The 16,791-nt window shown below is 47.6% G+C and overlaps 2 protein-coding genes across 2 annotated transcripts; both read right to left on the bottom strand.

Moving 5' to 3' along the window:
- Nucleotides 1-25: 25 nt before the first annotated feature.
- On the bottom strand, nt 26-5,315 carry DCTPP1 (dCTP pyrophosphatase 1). Its single transcript, XM_022588296.2, has 3 exons — nt 5,192-5,315; nt 4,394-4,504; nt 26-2,745 (listed from the first exon to the last, which is right to left on the bottom strand). Exons 1-3 carry the CDS (start codon nt 5,287-5,289, stop codon nt 2,445-2,447), a joined length of 510 nt encoding a protein of 169 aa, XP_022444004.1. The 5' UTR covers nt 5,290-5,315; the 3' UTR covers nt 26-2,444.
- Nucleotides 5,316-14,051: 8,736 nt separating this feature from the next.
- On the bottom strand, nt 14,052-16,329 carry SEPHS2 (selenophosphate synthetase 2). Its single transcript, XM_022588295.2, has one exon. It carries the CDS (start codon nt 16,150-16,152, stop codon nt 14,797-14,799), a length of 1,356 nt encoding a protein of 451 aa, XP_022444003.1. The 5' UTR covers nt 16,153-16,329; the 3' UTR covers nt 14,052-14,796.
- Between the last annotated feature and the right edge of the window lie 462 nt (nt 16,330-16,791).

The raw sequence follows: 16,791 nt of genomic DNA, 5'->3' as shown, positions 1-16,791 counted from the left end.
TGCATGCCAGACTTGTTAGAGCTTGCAGATGTCCTCTGGGGTGGAAGGCAGGGACAACAAGCAAGGACGTTGGCAGGAGACAGACCACTAAGGACTCTGAAAGCCAGGTTAAAGGTTCCAAGGCCACAAAGAAGCCTTGAGGGATTAGAGGGGAGGGAGGCATATGGCATATTATTGAGCTAGAATTAATAGGAGTTAAAGTGGACATGCGGAAAGGAGAGATGGGGCTGATTTCATTTCTCAGCTTGGGTGACCACAGGCAGTGTCATTGAGATGGGGACACAGGAGCAGGAGCAGGAGCTGAAGTGGCAGCAATTGTTACACCCCAACCTGGACACATTGAGTGTGAAGTAAATGTGGACGGGTCAGGGAGGTGATTGGAAGTAACATCTTGGGGATATCAGGTCTGGAGGGCATGGCACCACATCCAGAAGAGGGTAGCAGAGAACTTGAGTCTGTGACAGAACAGCCAGAGGTCGAAAAGCAGAAGTGTCTTGTCTGGGAAATCTAGAGGAAAGTGTTTTATGGAGGAAACAGCTCAGCCAGATGCTGCTGTGGTGTCCACTGTGTGTGAATTCGGGGAAAGTGATGAGAATGGTTTCAGTGGAGGGGTGGGGGGTGAAAGCCAGCGTTGAATGGGTTAGGGTAGAAATGAGACAATGAAGAAGCAGAGTGGATGGGTGTAGATCCATTTCAAGAGGTTTGGCTGTGAAAAGCATGAGGGAAGTAGCTAGAGTTTTGTTGGTTTTGTCTTGTCAATACGAAAGAGACTCAAGTATGCTTTTTTATTTTTTTATTTATTTTTTTTTTTTGCGGTACGCGGGCCTCTCACTGTCGTGGCCTCTCCCGTTGCGGAGCACAGGCTCCGGACGCGCAGGCTCAGCGGCCGTGGCTCACGGGCCCAGCCGCTCCGCGGCATGTGGGATCCTCCCGGACCGGGGCATGAACCCGTGTCCCCTGCATCGGCAGGTGGACCCTCAACCACTGCACCACCAGGGAAGCCCTCAAGTATGCTTTATGTGCTAATGGGATGGGCTAATGGAAAGGAAAAGACTTCGATTATATGGAGGAGAGAGGAGATAATTGATCAAGGAGACAGGATGAAATAAGAGATCAATAAGCTAAGGCTCCTGCTATCACTGGTGGGCAGAGGAAAGGAGGGTTTGGGAAGTTAAAGCTAAAGCAGTTCCAATCTGATGGATTCTCTTTTACCTAGGAAGTAAGAGAGGTCACTGGTTAGGAGGACGTGACATCATTAATAAGAGTGAGGCCAGTAAAGGGAAATGCTTTATTTTACTGATGTGGAATCAGGTTTCACCCTGTGAAGGCGGCAGGCTGCTAGTTCCCTGGGTAGCTCTGAAAAGAAAGTGATGTGCCTGGGGTCACACAACGGGTGAATCATACATACCCAACACTATCTTTAGGTGTAGAAGTGGAACAAGCAAATTGGCCTTGGGAGAGAAGGAGGGGGCTAAGGGGTCCAAGCCCCAAAAGAGAGGAAGCCCTGTTCTGCTTCATATCAGACAGACCTGACCCTGATTTGTGCTGGGGGCCAAGGGGGAGGGGCAGAGAGCTCTCTCAGGGCCGGGGTCCTGATGGACAAGGCCCACGCCTGCCTTAACTGTTGAAACTTCCTGCTCTGTGCCCCTGAAAGTTTTGAGTTGAGAAAGCAAACATGACGACAACTGCAAACTTACACTGTCCTAAGCACTCTACTTAGAATAACTTACTTAAACCTTACGGCCCTATGAGGTAGGCAACATTATTTTCATTCCATTTCATTAACTAATTTATTTATGTTTGGCTGCGCAGCACGTGGGATCTTAGTTCCCCTACCAGGGATGGAACCCACGCCCCCTGCAGTGGAAGCGCAGAGTCTTAACCACTGGACCGTCAGGGAAGTCCCTTATTTTCATTTTAGATGAGGAACTGGAGGCACAGAAAGATGCCAATATAATCCAGAACATCATCCAGTATCAAAGATGGCATTTGAACCCATACAGCCTGGCTCCAGAACCTGGGCTCTTATCCAACACTACATAAAGCCTCCAGTCTTGTTTAGAGAAGGGGAAGGGACTTACTTGCATGAGGTCAGACAGAGAACTTACTAGAAATCAGACCTCTCTGCTCTGCAGGTGGGAAGTATAATAGAGAAACATGGGCTTTGGGCTCACAGGTATCCCTGGTACCCCTCTCCAGCATGTGCTGAGACAGAGAGCCTCCCCAGCTGCCCCAGGAAGAATCCAGAAGTTGCTAACCAAAACTTTTATTGAGAGAGAAAAAACCAGGAGGCTACCTACTGGAGGTTCTTGGGCCTCAGACCTCAAGAAGGGTAGCGCCCAGGCCCATGATCTGTTAGGAAAGGACTAGAATGAGGTAGCATGGCTGGAGCACCCTCTGCTCCTCAGATGCCGTGCTGAGTTGCAGGTTCTGTGCCCATGTTTCTAGGTTGAGGCCTGACCTGTGGACTCACAGGCGAGGTCTGCAGGCCCCACAGCCTGGTTTTCAGAGGTGGCCCCATGGGGCAAGTCTGTGTACTTGCGGGCAGAGCCGCGGGACAGATGCACTGGGTAGCGTCGCCGGTTGGTGTCCATCTTGGAGAGCACTGCTCGGGGCAGATCTACACGGCAGCGGGCTGCCAATGCTACCAGGTAGATGAGGACGTCACTGAGCTCCTCTTGAAGGGCTGCTCGTTCCCTGGGGGGCCAGGCTTGGGGCCCAGGCTCCTCATCCGGCTTCCACTGACTGGGGACAGGACACAAAGACAGGCACACACACATAGATGCTAGCTAGGCCAATGGGCTCCACCTCTCTTAGGGGCACACCCCAGGCCTTGCAGCAATGAACTCCCACCTCCTAGGAAGTTCCTCCAAAGACAAGTCAACCCAGCTAGGCCCTGGAATCTTCATGGTGGGGAAGAGACCCCATCAGATGATTCACCCAGACCTCTGTGTCCCTACCTGAGCCAAGGAGTCGCCAAAAGGACACTTCACTTATCGAGACACAATTCTACTCCTCCCCTGCCGGCCTTAGCCACTGCCACCCCAGGCTAAACCTTGGACCTGGACCACTGCAGAAGCCTCTAACTCATCTTCTAGTCTTACCCTGCACCATCTTTTAAAAGCACAAATTACATTTTGTCCCTCCCCTGCTTAAAACTCCCCCAAGTGTGCTTGGAATAACATCCAAACTCCTACCATGCCCTCCAGGTCCTGCATGAACTGACTCTTTCTTCCAGTGTCATCAACCACCATGCTCCCTCTCACTCCCCACCTAAACCCACTCTGGCCTTTTCTGCCTTGCAAATGGGCCAAACTGTCACAGGGCCTTTGCACTTACTGCTCCCTCTGCCTTGAATGCTCTTCCCCCCCATCCTTCCCATGGCTGGCTGTTACTCAGGTCTCAGCTCAGATGTCACCTCCTCAGAAAAGCCTTCTCCCTTCTGTTACCTTCTTTCTCATCACCTTGTGTTACTTTCCTCATAGAACTTGTGACAATTCCACATCTTTTAAAATTAGTTCACTTATCTATTGTCAGTCTCCTTGCACTGTGATGGTAGGAACTGTGTCTATCTTGTTCAAGGCCATATCTCGATTCTAGAGGACACAGCACACAGATGGTGGTCATGAATCTGTAATGAGCAAATGGCTTGCCCTCACACACATCAGTGCCCTCATTTGTCCATCCCACAGTGACTGCCCTGACTTAGGTCTCACCACCTTTTGCCTCATCTACACCAGCTTCCTCACTGGTCTCCCCTGACCCAATTCTCTTGGGGATCCAATGCACCCTGCAGACACAGTGACCTTTCTACCATTCAAATCTGGTCAGGTGTTCTGTCCAAACTCCATTACTTCCCAGCCCTGATTCTATCATTCTGTGTTCCTATCCTACCCCTGTCCTCCACAGCCACAGTATATTGAGTGCCTATTGTATCCCAGCCACTTGGGACACACCAGAGACCAAAACAGACAAAAGCCTTGCTCTTCCTCAAGAAGCTTACACTGAAGGAATCTTATATTCTCCCTGAATTTAACTTGCCCTTTCCCACCTCACTACCTTTGCAAATGTAAACTCCCCCTGTCTGGAATGCCAGAGGCAGGTCTTCTATAGAATACCTGCCTTTCCACCCCAGAGGCAGAGGTAAAGGACAGTTACCACTGTCCCCTCTTAGACCTGGACCTGCCTTGCTGTTTTCACACCTTTCTCTCCCAGGAGACTGGGCACCCCTAGAGGGCAGGGACCCATAAGTCATCTTTGTATGCCCAGCAACCACGTACAGAGCTTGGTAGTGAGGAGGGGAAATTGGATCCAGGGATATCTAATGGTCAAATAAATCCTCCCCTCCCCTCCCCAACACACAGACTCTTCCAGAAGCCTGTCATCTACTCACAAGAGCTCTGCCAGCTCCCCTACTTCCCCCACCAAGGCCAGGAGGAGGTTCCGAGGTTGGTGGAACTGGTCCCAGTCTCGTTCAGCAGCAAACTCAGCATGGAGGCGGCGGCTGGAATAGGAGAAAGGGGTGGAAGTCCAGGTCCCAAGGTTAGGGGATGGGGGAGGAGATGCAGGGCCCTGGCAGGTACCTCAGTGATATGTAATGGGGGCATGGGCATCAGGGGGGATTCTGCAACTAATTCCTTGGGTGGCCTAAGCAAGTCGTTTCCTCTTTAGGGAACTTGGTTTCCTCATCTATAAAATGGGTGGGACCTTACACAGACGCTAAATTATCGAAATCTAATAATACCTTCTTTTTCATTTTTCCACCTCCTGCTGCTGCTTCTGCAGTTTTTCTCCATCTGGAATATCCCTATCTCTGTAGATCTAAATCCTATTGATTTTACAGAATACAGCTCCAGGATACTTCCCCTAAGAAGCCCTCTTTGATTTGCTCCAGCAAGAAATGCCTCCCACCTCTCAACACTACATTTACCACCGTCCTACCTCCCGCTCCTGGAGGGCAGAGACAGGGCAGAAGCAGCATCGTACTCCGGTATATCCCCTGCCTCAGGTGTGCATTAAGCCCATTTTACAGAGGAGGCGGTTAGAAGGCTCGCCTGCGGGGGGTCAGCCAGCAGAGCTAGGACCTGAGCACAGCAGCTAGCCTTCTTCCCGACCACGTGGAGGGGCCCTCCCCAAACGGAGGGAGAAAGGGGGCGATCTCCCCAGCCCAGCCTGGGCAAGGACGGCTTACATGTCCTCGAGCGTTGGTTCCGAGCTGAAGCTGAAGGGGGCGGCAGCAGCAGTGCCCTCTCCTCCTGCATCCCCACGCGTCTCCCCACCCGCGGACATACCGCCCGCCCCGCCGCAGCCCTGACTTGCTGAAGAACCTGGAGCCAAGCTCGGAGCCCCCGCCTCCAGAGCGCCTGACCAATCACAGGCGTTCATGATTGCTTCACGGGGGCGGAACCAAAAGAAAGACCAATTTCTTACGTGAAGTTTGCTACAGCCCGCCCCTTACCCGGACAGGACCAACCTAAGAGGACTTCATGCTTGCGTTCTTTGGCGCCGGCCCCCTAATTCTTCAGTCTTGACCAAGCATCTTAAAGGTATAGGTACCAGATTCGACCAAGGGAAGAGACAAAAGTCAGAGAGTGGAGAGCGCAGGCGCATCACTTCCCTTTTGGGCGCCAGATGGCGCCAAAGCAAAATGATGGCGGGGAGCCCCGTGGAGAACCCCAGCAATGAAGGGTTTAAACGAGAAAGGGGAATTTATTAAAAGGATACAGGAATGTCTCCAGGATACAGCTGAGCCTGAGGAGTGAACTAGAAGTAGGGTAGCTGTTTCAAGCATTTTACATATTTATTTTTTGGAGGCCCTGCTAAATCTATAGTTTCTTTTTATTTTTTGATTTTTATTTATTTTTTTTATACAGCAAGTTCTTATTACTTATCTATTTTTTACATATTAGTGTATATGTGTCAATCCCAATCTCCCAATTCATACCCCCCACCCCACGCCGCTTTCCCCCCTTGGTGTCCATACGTTTGTTCTCTACATCTGTGTCTCTATTTCTGCCTTGCAAACCAGTTCGTCTGTACCATTTTTCTAGATTCCACATATATGCGTTAACATACGATATTTGTTTTTCTTTTTCTGACTTACTTCACTCTGTCTGACAGTCTCTAGGTCCATCCAGGTCTCTACAAATGACCCAATTTCTTTCCTTTTTATGGCTGAGTAATATTCCATTGTGTATATGTACCACATCTTCCTTATCCATTTGTCTTGTCAATGGGCATTTAGGTTGCTTAAGCATTTTACATATTTAATCCTCACAGCAACTCATTCAATCCTCAAGTCAACCCTCTGAGGTAGGTAATACTATAATAATCATCCACATTTTAGAGATACGGAAACTGAGAGATTGAGTAGTTTAACTCAACACCTAGTAAAGTGGTAGCCAGATTTCAAATTCAGGCAGTTTGGCTTCAGAGTCTGTTAACCCCTATGTCATATTGTCTCAAATGGTGATAAGTACGATGAAAAAAGAATCTGGGACTGGTAGGTAGCAAGACAGAAAGGACCGGGATCCTTGATAACATTGCTGAGCCACTTACTTTTACAAGTTACAGAGATGCCCTGATTTAGGACTCTGGTTATATAATATAATAAATCCCTTTATCGAGGGACTTCCCTGGTGGTTCAGTGGTTAAGACTCCATGCTCCCAGTGCAGGGGGCCCGGCTTCAATCCCTGGTCAGGGAACTAGATCCCGCATGCTGCAACTGAAGATCCTGCATGCCACAACTAAGACCTGGCACAGCCAAATAAATAAATAAAATATTTTTTTTAAAATTGCTTTATTGGTCAAGCCACTTTTAGGTTTTTTGTTTGTTTGTTTTGGGTTTTTTTTGTTGTTACTCGTCTTTGAGAAAGTGATATTTAAGCTGAGTAAAAGTCAAGGGGAAAAATCAAGAGTACTAGGTAGAGAGAACACCAGTGCTTAAAGCAGGAAAGGCTTGGCATGTTCTAAAGGCAAGAAGAATTCCAGCATGGCAGGAATGCAGTGAGCAAGGGGGAGAATGGTGGGATATGGTGTTGGAGAAGAAAAAAGAGGCTAGATCAGATCAATCAACCATGGATTTTATTTCATATTTTATTTTATTTTGGATTTTAACTATTACGGGAACCCTTTGGAGGATTTTAGGCAGGGGAGCAGTATGATCATGTGTTGTATTTCTGAGCCCTCTGACTGCTGTGTTAAGAATGAACCGAAGGGGGGACTTCCCTGGTGGCGTAGTGGATAAGACTCCACGCTCCCAATGCAGGGGGCCCGGGTTCCATCCCACGTGTTGCAACTTAGGAGCCCGCCTGCCACAACTAAGACCTGGTGCAACCAAATAAATAAATAAATATTTTTTTAAAAGTAGCATTCTATGTAATTTGACCTTATATTTAAAAAAAGAAAAAAAAATGAACTGAAGAGGGCAAGAGTAGAAGCAGAGAGATGAGTTACTGCAGTTTTCCAGCAACAGATGTTGGTGCCTTGGACTGCTGATGGCGGGTGAAGATGAAGAGAGGTGGATGCATATTTTGGAGATAGATCTATAGGCTTTGGTGGTTTTGAACTAGTGAGATGGGAGAAAGGATAGAATCAAGCATGGCTTACAGGTTTTGAGTGTTGAGCAACCTGGTGGATGGATGGTGATTCATACTGGGATGTGGAAGATGAGGTTCAGGATTGAACACATGAGGCATCAGAAGCGTGTTTTAGGACAAAGCAAGTTGAAGACGCGTATCGAATTGGCAGGTGGATTTATGAGCCTAAGTTTTAGAGGAGAGATCAGGGCTAGAGATTCAGATTTGGTAGTCTTAGTCATTTAAACAGTACCTAAAGTCAGGGAATTGGAGAAGAATAACTAGTATAAGAATCTAGGTAGACGAGACCAAGATTTGGGCTACTCCAACATTTGGCAGCTGAGCAGAAGAGAAAGGTGAGGTAGGAGAAAAATTGACAGAGTGTGAAGTTACGGAGCCTAAGGGAGGAAAGTGTTCCAGAACGAGTGGACATCTGATGCGGCTGAGCTGCTGGGTAAAATGAGAGCACAGAACTTGCTAGATTAGGCAACATGGAAGTTGGATATAGGGTGCGGGAGATAAGAGGGAGTCCTGGGTAACTCCTTGTTTTCTGGCTTGAGTAAATTGGATGGATAGTTTTGTCATTTGCTGAAATGAGGACACAGAAGACCTGGGAGTTGGGGTAGGAGGGAAGACAACGAATTTTAGTTTGGAACACGTTGAGTCCAAGATGACTCTAGAACACCCAGATGATGTCCAGCAGGCAGGTGGACAGACAGGTCTGAAGTTCAGAGCATTGAACTACCTTATGGATCTGGGTACTGAAAGTTTCAGGAGCCAAGTACCACCCCTAGCACCTTCCCTGGTGTTTGCTAAGCTTCTCCAGACCAGAACCCAAACTCTTACTGGAATGTAAAACATCACTTGGAGAGCAGTTTTCTCAGGAGTCCTCTGCATCTCGGATTTTTGAAGAGTCAGGTTTCCAGGACTTCTAGAGTTCCCAGGTCAGATGGTCCTTGGAGACGGACCTGAAGGAGGAGGCGCTCTCTCTGAGACTGCCTCTGCCCATCTCCCCTAGGAGGTTCCCTGGCTGAGTTGTAAAGCTCCTGCAAAGCATCCTGCAGGGACATCCAAGTTCTTTGCTCCAATGGCATCATCCTCTAAAGACCAACCATCAGCACGGCATGGAGTTGGGGGTGGGGGCGGGGGAGACCCTCACGAGGGAGAAGGAACAGACATGAATATATGATTGGCCCCATCATCTGGACTTCTCATCCCAGGCTCTTCCTGAACCTTCACCCCATATCCTGTTAGTTTTCTCCATTCTCCTCAGTCACATCTAGGCAACCAGACTTCTTTAGTCAGGGCCTCAGTGTACTTGGTCTTGCTTTTTGGTCCACATTTGTGATTAGCCCTTTAGAAGTCTATCCCCCCAGAGACTAGGTGCCCTAGTCTTTTCAAACCAAAGGTGTTTTCCCCAGTGCAGGCTAATAAATGTTTAATGACAGGGTGGACGGGCTGGAACAGGCAAATGTGTCAATGCACACATATGCCCTTCTGGTACTCAGGAGTTTGGCCACCTTCCCCACTACAGCCAAACAGATGCAGCTGGTTCCAGTAAGGCTCTTTGGGAAACCCTGGAGTAGAAGTGTCAACAGCAGCTGGAGAACAAAATAACAGAAGCCCATAAGCTGGGTAGGTGGTATCAGGGTGGGGGAACCTAAGCCAGTCGGAGGTCCCAGAGACAGCAGCGTGTGGTGGGAAACTAGGAGTCAGGTGATTGGGAACCTATCTACCAATGCTCTTGGGAAGATTGTTTCTCTTCTCTGAGCCTCAATTTCTCTATATAATGGGGGTCTGGCCTAGGTGGCCTCCACAAGTGTGCTAGGAGGACCAGGACAATATATATTTTGTTCATGGCTGGATCCCGAGAATCTACTGCAGTGCTGTTCTTATTTGAGGTAGATCCATAGGCCTTGTTGGTTTTGAACTGGGGGACAGGAGAAAGGGTGCTGCTATAATTAAAAATATTTCTTCTTGAAAAAAAAAAAGAAAAAAATATTTCTTCTTAAATTTTTCAGGAGGAGTCATGACAGAGGCTTTTAGGAACCTCTAGCCTAGCTCAGTCAGGCCAGGGAGTCCCCAACACCCTTAGAAGTCCTTCCCCAACCTACTTACCCAGCTGTATCCCCCTACACACATGCTGAGCAGGTGTTCCCCACTCTCCCTGCCTTTGCTCACATAGTTCCCTCCATCTGCAATGCCCATCCCCCTTCTCTGCATAGCCAAATCCAAATTCCACCCATCCTGTAGAGCCCTGCTTCAAAGCCACCTCCTCTGGGAAGCCTTCCTAAACTTCCTCCAAAAGAACATAATTTGGTTTTATTTTATTTTATTATTTATTTATTTTTGGCCACGTTAGTTCCCGACCAGGGATTGAACCCGCGCCCTTGTCAGTGAAAGCACAGAGTCCTAACCACTGGACCGCCAGGGAATTCCCAGGACATAATTTGGTTTTATAAAGCACTTCATCCACTCTCACTCTCGTGGCACTTACCACTTCTTGCCTTAATTTGGGGCTGATTGGTGTTCCTGTTCTAGATCTCCCCCTAGACTGGGTCTCCTGGAGAACAAAAGCAGTGTCCGGCTTTTGTTTCCCCGGGACCTGGTACTTGAGTCGATCTAATAAATATTAATTTAGAGGAGCAGGTCTCATGGGATCCTCTCCATAACTTGCCTGCCATAGGTGGGTATGGCTGCACCTATTTTACAGATGAGGAAACTGAGACCCAGAGAGGTCAGGAGACTTGTCTGAGACCACACAGAAAGGCGAAGGCTGAAGCTCACCAGCACTCCCCAGTGCTCTTCAGCAACTGAAAGACGTCTCCCCACAAAGGAGTAAAGGAGGCAGCTCACATGTGCTTGGGTATCTGCTGAGGTCACCTTGCCACTGCCTTTCCTTCTGCCCTTCTGTCCTTTCTTTTCATCTTCCTCTCTCTCTTTCTCTACCTTCAATTTCCTCTCCTTTTTCTTTTCTTCCTTTGGCTCCCTTTTCCTTTTCTTCCTCTTTCTTTTCCTCCATCACCTTTCTTACCTCTGTTTATACCTGTGATTCTGTTCTGATTTCCACCCGAGGCCTGTCACCTCCACTACCTGCTACCTCCATTTTGCTGCCCAGCCCCTCCCCAAGGAATAGTTGGGTGCCTACCTTGCTTCCAACCCTTAACCCTTTCTAGGTTAACTAAGAGGACCCAGGCCAGGGAAGCATCCAGTCATTTTCCTGCCCTTTTCTACTGCCCACCCCAAGCAAGAAAATAAACCAGTTAGAGAGCTGTGTAAATTGATAAGCAGAACCAAGGCCCAAATTTCTTCTCCAAAGCCTTGTCTTAAGAGATTGGTGGTACCAACTTCCACCACTAGGAGACACCAAGAGCAAGGAAAGTGTGAAAACAGAGGGTGCTGGGGTCCCCAGTGTATACCTCACTCAATCATTGATTCAGTATATTCCGAACACTAACTGTGGGCCAGACTATTCCGAACACTAACTGGGGGCCAGACTATTCTGAACACTAACTGGGGGCCAGACTATTCTGAACACTAACTGTGGGCCAGACTATTCTGAACACTAACTGGGGGCCAGACTATTCTGAACACTAACTGTGGGCCAGACTATTCCGAACACTAACTGGGGGCCAGACTCTTCCGAACACTAACTGGGGGCCAGACTATTCCGAACACTAACTGGGGGCCAGACTATTCCGAACACTAACTGGGGGCCAGACTATTCCGAACGCTAACTGTGGGCCAGACTATTCCGAACGCTAACTGTGGGCCAGACTATTCCGAACGCTAACTGTGGGCCAGACTATTCCGAACACTAACTGTGGGCCAGACTATTCTGAACACTAACTGGGGGCCAGACTCTTCTGAACACTAACTGGGGGCCAGACACTGTTCCAGTGCTGGGATACAGAACATCCTCTGCCATCCTGGAGCTTACACACAAGCAGAAAGGGACAATTATAAAGTAAACTAAGACATTTTCAAGATAATTACAGATTAGGATAAAAGCTATGAAGCCAATAAATACGGTGATGAGTTGGGAGAGTAGCTGGGTGTTGGCTGAGGTCAGAGAGGGCTTTTATGAAGAGGTTTTATTTGAGCTGAATTAGGACTAAGAGTGAGCCAGCTGCATAGAGGTGAGGTTCCAGGCGGAGAACAAAGGATCTTGATTTGTTTGAAGCACCATGGAAAGGCTAATGGGCTAGAGTTTAGTGAGAGAGGTAGGGAGAGTGCTGTGAGATGAAGGGTCACAAGATGAAGCAGGGATTTTGTGGAAAGCTATTTGAGAGCTTTGAGCTCTGAGCAGGAGAAAACCCGATTGAATTTATCTATTTATTATTTATTTGTTGTTGTTGTTAGATTACATTTTGTTTATTTTTCAAGGTTTTCTTTTTGGCTGGAGTTGATAACTGCCTCATTCTTTTTTTTGGCTAATTTTCTACATAATTGGTAATTGTCACTAATTCTATTTACATCTTCTGATAACCTTCCAATACAAGTTATCACACAATTAAACATACCAATCCTCTATCAGTTCCATTTTCCTTTTCCTGGAAGCCTTCCAGGCTTCTGCTCCAGCATGGACTGGTTCTTCTCTATGCCTGCTGGACCGCTATTACCTTGAGAGCTCCCTTCACCTTCCACCTGTGCTGGGTTGGGTTTCCCGGACCCCATGTTTTTCTCTTTCTCTGTTTGCTCCCTTGTTTCTCTGGAGCACATCTTCCAGTAGTTTCTTGAGAAAGAGTGAATGGGATGAAACCACTTTGATACCTTCCATGTCTAAAAAATATCCTTATACTATTTGTTTGAAAAATGTAGCTAAATATAGAATTACACAGAGAAGATCATTTACCCTCAAAATTTTGAAAGCATTGCTTTGTTGTCTTTTAGCTTCCAATTCACTGCTGAGAAGTCTGATACCAAACCTTTGTTTGTGATCTTCCCCTCCCCCCAGAAGATTTAGGAGAGCGCAATGATTAGAAGCCTGGACTTTGGAACCAGGCTGTTTAGGAGACTGCCAGGGCAACCTTGGACAAATTTCTCAATCTCCCTGTACCTCAGCTTTCTCATTTGCGAAATGGGGTGGTTGGAAGTTTACAGGAGTTAATACATATAAAAGCACTTAGAACAGTGCCTGGCAAAGAGTATGTACCAGGTAAGAATTTGCTATTGTTATTATTAGGGTCTCTTTATCCCTGGCATTTTAAAATTTAACAGTAAAATGAGTGTAGGCCTTTTTCCACTCACAATGCTGGGAATTCAAAAGGCATGTGACAGTCGCAATTTTAAACTTTAGAAAACTTTCTTGTATTATTTTTTGATCGTTTTCTTTCTTCCATCTGCTTTATTATCTCTTTCTGGGACTCTTCTCAGACGTTGAACCTCCTGGCTCATCTCTGATTTTCCTACTTTTTTTTCCTTCTATCGTGCATCTTTTTGTTTGTCTCCTTTCTGATAAATGTCAACTTTACCGTCTAAATCTTCTACTGAACTTTAAGATTGTAGCTATATTTTTATATTCTAAGTGCTTTGCTCTCTTATTATCTTTTAATGGATACTTTATCTTCTTTTATTTCTGCTTTTTCTTCTTTTGCTCTCTGTATTGTCTCCTTCTTGAGTTCGTTTGTTTGCTTTGACTTCTTTCAAGTTGGAGGCTTGCCTCAAATATCTGGTGATCCTTGCCTGCTCATATTTGAGAATGAGGCATTAAAAAGAACATGCTTGAGTGAAGCTTTTTAACTGGGAGGCTTCCCAGTACAGGGATTTTCACCGGGGACTCCCTAAATGTTTGTATTTATAGGTCTTTTTTCTGGGCAGGTTTATATTCTCCAGAGGAGTATATTCCACCTGCGCCAGGCAGGGGCGGTATAAGCTTCCTGGACAGTGTTTCTAATAGCTAAGCTGAGGGAGGGGGCTGGACAATCTCATTTTTGTCTTTATTCTTGTTTTTGGTGAGGCTCCCTGTCCTCTGCTCTGCCTGGTGCCCCTGACTTTACAATATTTTTTAAATTCACATTTTCCAGAAAACAAACCTCCATTTACCTACACAGGTGCGAGGCAGTCACCTGGTTGTATGACACAGGGGAGAAGATTGAGAACTGCAAAGATCTAATTGCCCTGTGCATAAATTTTTAACCAGTATCTCCGTTTTCATCCCCACCCTTTGACCCCACCTTCCTTAGGACATTCGGAGCGTATCTCCTTGCTTCCTGTTAGTGTTCCCCAGCTCTGAAGGCATTTATACTTCGCCTTCCTCTGTTCTTCTAAGTCAGTTACCCCTCTTCCACCCACTTTCCATGTTCCAAGATTTGTTGACACCTTTCTTTACCTATTTCCTCTCCCACCCCCTAGTCCTTGGGATTTATGCCTGTTCTCGAGTCCTTTACTGTCAACGCTAAATGTATCAGTTGGTTCATTTTATAAGACTGTTAAAGAATCAGAATTCCAAGGATACAAACATTAGCCAGAAGAATTTTTCAACAAAATCCTCTTTATTTCATTAGAAATCACTTTATTGATTAAATCACCAGGAATTTTCAACACAAGAATTTAACATCTTAATGTCCACCAAGGCCTGGGCTCTGGGGCTTGCTCTGCCTCTCCCAGTCCTTAAAGGGGTTTAGAGGGAGAGACGTCATTAACAGAGACCAAGTAAGGTGGTTGGAGGTCCTCCTTTCCCAGTCATTGGACAAGCTGCTCAATTCTTGTCCAGAGTAGGAAAGAGCCAGTATTTCAGAGTAATCTAATAAGAATTTGACATTGCATTTTAATCTCCCTTAACAATTTAGATTTATCAACAGTACTGGTCCAAACTTATTTGCTTCTGATCTAAATGTTTTTCTTTTTGCAACTCATTTTTGGTGTCTATGTAATTTTAAATAATCTCACTCCCTGGGCAGAAATCAATGAACCCTGTGCTGAGAAAAATCTCTCAAACCTGAGTAGCCTCATCTTGCTCTTGGAAAGAGGAAACAGAGGGTTTTCTGCTCTTTTTCCACTCAAGAGATTAGCAAACCTACCCCCCGAAAGTCCAAAATGTTACTTCTGGCCTTGGAATGTGCGGCTTTTGATGGGCTGATTCAAATCACCTACAAAGGGCAGCTGGAACTATTACGCAGGCAGCCTTCTTTGGAAATTTCCTAAAATCGACTCTTGAGAATTGTCCATGATTCTGTACAAAGGCTCTACAGTCCAAACAACTTCCCCTATTCCGTCTCACAAGCTAGGCTCAGAGGAGGTACTGGAATTCTCAGGAGCAAGAGCAGTAGCAGAGGCTCCTCGAGGCAGGACCTCGATAACTCGAGGCTTGTCAATGATCCGGGCTGTCCGGTTTCCCTTTTCCACAATGCCGACGATCCAGGCTTGGTGGCCCTCTCCATACTTTGAAGATTTGATTTCCGAACAAAAGCGAGCTGCCTGTTCTCTTGGCAGACAAATCAGTAACCCCCCAGAAGTTTCTGCTGAGGTTCCTTGAAGGAGCCCGAACCGCCCACTGGCCTTGCTGATGGCAGCCATCTTGGCAATGATTGGCAGATTATGAATGACAAAGGACACCTCATTTCTTTGCTGTTTTGCAAGGTTCTGGGAGTGACCCAGAATGCCAAAGCCCGTTATATCTGTGGCTGCATGGGCATTAAACGTGTGCATTAATCCAGCAGCAATTCTATTTAGGGTAGCCATGTTGAACATGGCTTCCTGATAGGCCAGCTCTACCTCTTCTCTGGAGACCACCATCTTTATTTTATTCCATCTTTCAGGATTATCCAGCCATTGGTGGGCATTGACAGCAACTTGGGTTCCTAAGGGTTTGGTTAACACAAGCACATCCCCAACAACAGCACTGTCAGGCATTATGAATTCATTTGGTTGACACACCACAGTGGCAACTCCACCGACGATAATCCAAGGGTTTACCACCGTTTGCCCACCAGTCACTGCAGTCCCTCCTTCCTCTGCAGCATCCCGAAAGCCTTTGATCATGAGTGGTGTTATCTTTTCTCGTTCCTCCTCAGTCATACTCTGGCTGACGCTGAGTAGCATCAACATGTTGTCACATTCAGTAATGCCCATGGCGTAGAGATCACTCAGCACGTTGGCACAAGCTATGCGCCCCATCATGTAGGGATCTTCCACCAAGGGGTAAAAGAAGTCGGTGGTCTGCACCAGGGACAGGCCCCCGTGCCTCAGGGGTATGACGCACGAGTCCATCCCAATGCCGAGGGTTGGTAAGGTTGGGCTGGGTTCCGCCCTAACCGGCAGGCCGGCTTCCTGGGCCGTCTCTTCACGGCCTCCGACCAGGCCCCGGCCCGGCGGAGGCCGCACCTCCGGCCGCGTCAGTCCCGCCAGGAGTTTGAGCAGCGTCTCCTGCGGGACCTTGCAGCCTCAGCCCTTCATGCCGGAGAAGCCGGTCAGCCGCCAGCTCGGGCTGAGGCCCAACGCCTGGGGCTCGAAGGGCCGGTAGCTCGAGAAGCCCCGGCCTAGAGGCAAGCCTGTCGGGCCCGAGGAGCCTTCCCCCGCCGCCACCGCCGCCATCGCCTCTCCGCCGGCGCCCGTCGCCGCGGCTTCCGCCATCACGCCTGCCCGGCAGGGAGGGGAAAAGAGGAGAGAGGAGCAGAGGTCCTTTTTACTTTCCACTCCAGTTATTAAGGAGTAACAGTCAGATATTACCGCAGAGCGCCTCCCCGGCACGACTCGCGCAGCCTGCCTGCCGCCTCCCCACGCGCTCCTGGCCGTCCGGGGGGAGGAGCCGCCGGCATCCCTTATTTATATCCCTTGTGATTGACAGCCATACCAGCCAATGATCACTTTGCCCTCGAGAGGCGGGCTTCCTTTGGTCTAAAAGATGTATTACTAACTAATCAACCACCAGCTTGGGAAATTGACCTCGGAGAGATTACAGAACAAATACCTTGGTTCATTTCCCTTGATGTAATTTAAATGATCTCTTGGGAGTGGCTGGCGGAGCTCTGTTTCCCTAGAGGCAGTTTACCAAATCCAGCATTTTCTAAGACGAGGGCAGTTGGGTCACTTGGCAAACCTCAAGCCGGTCAGAATTGTCCAAGATAGCGCGCATGATCAATCCAGGGTAGGAAAATAGCCCAGGGAAAAATCGGAAAGGGTAGTGAGAAATTAATTATTAAGTTACTACCATTATATAAGCAAGCCGCAGCATCAAAATAATGAAATATTAACATGGACTTTAAAGCATTT

The sequence above is a fragment of the Delphinapterus leucas genome, chromosome 15, assembly GCF_059928025.1.
Source record: "Delphinapterus leucas isolate spDelLeu-1000000601 "Yukka" chromosome 15, BTC_Dleu_Yukka2, whole genome shotgun sequence".
NCBI lineage: Eukaryota > Metazoa > Chordata > Mammalia > Artiodactyla > Monodontidae > Delphinapterus > Delphinapterus leucas.
This window is presented reverse-complemented; position numbering and strand designations above follow the sequence as displayed.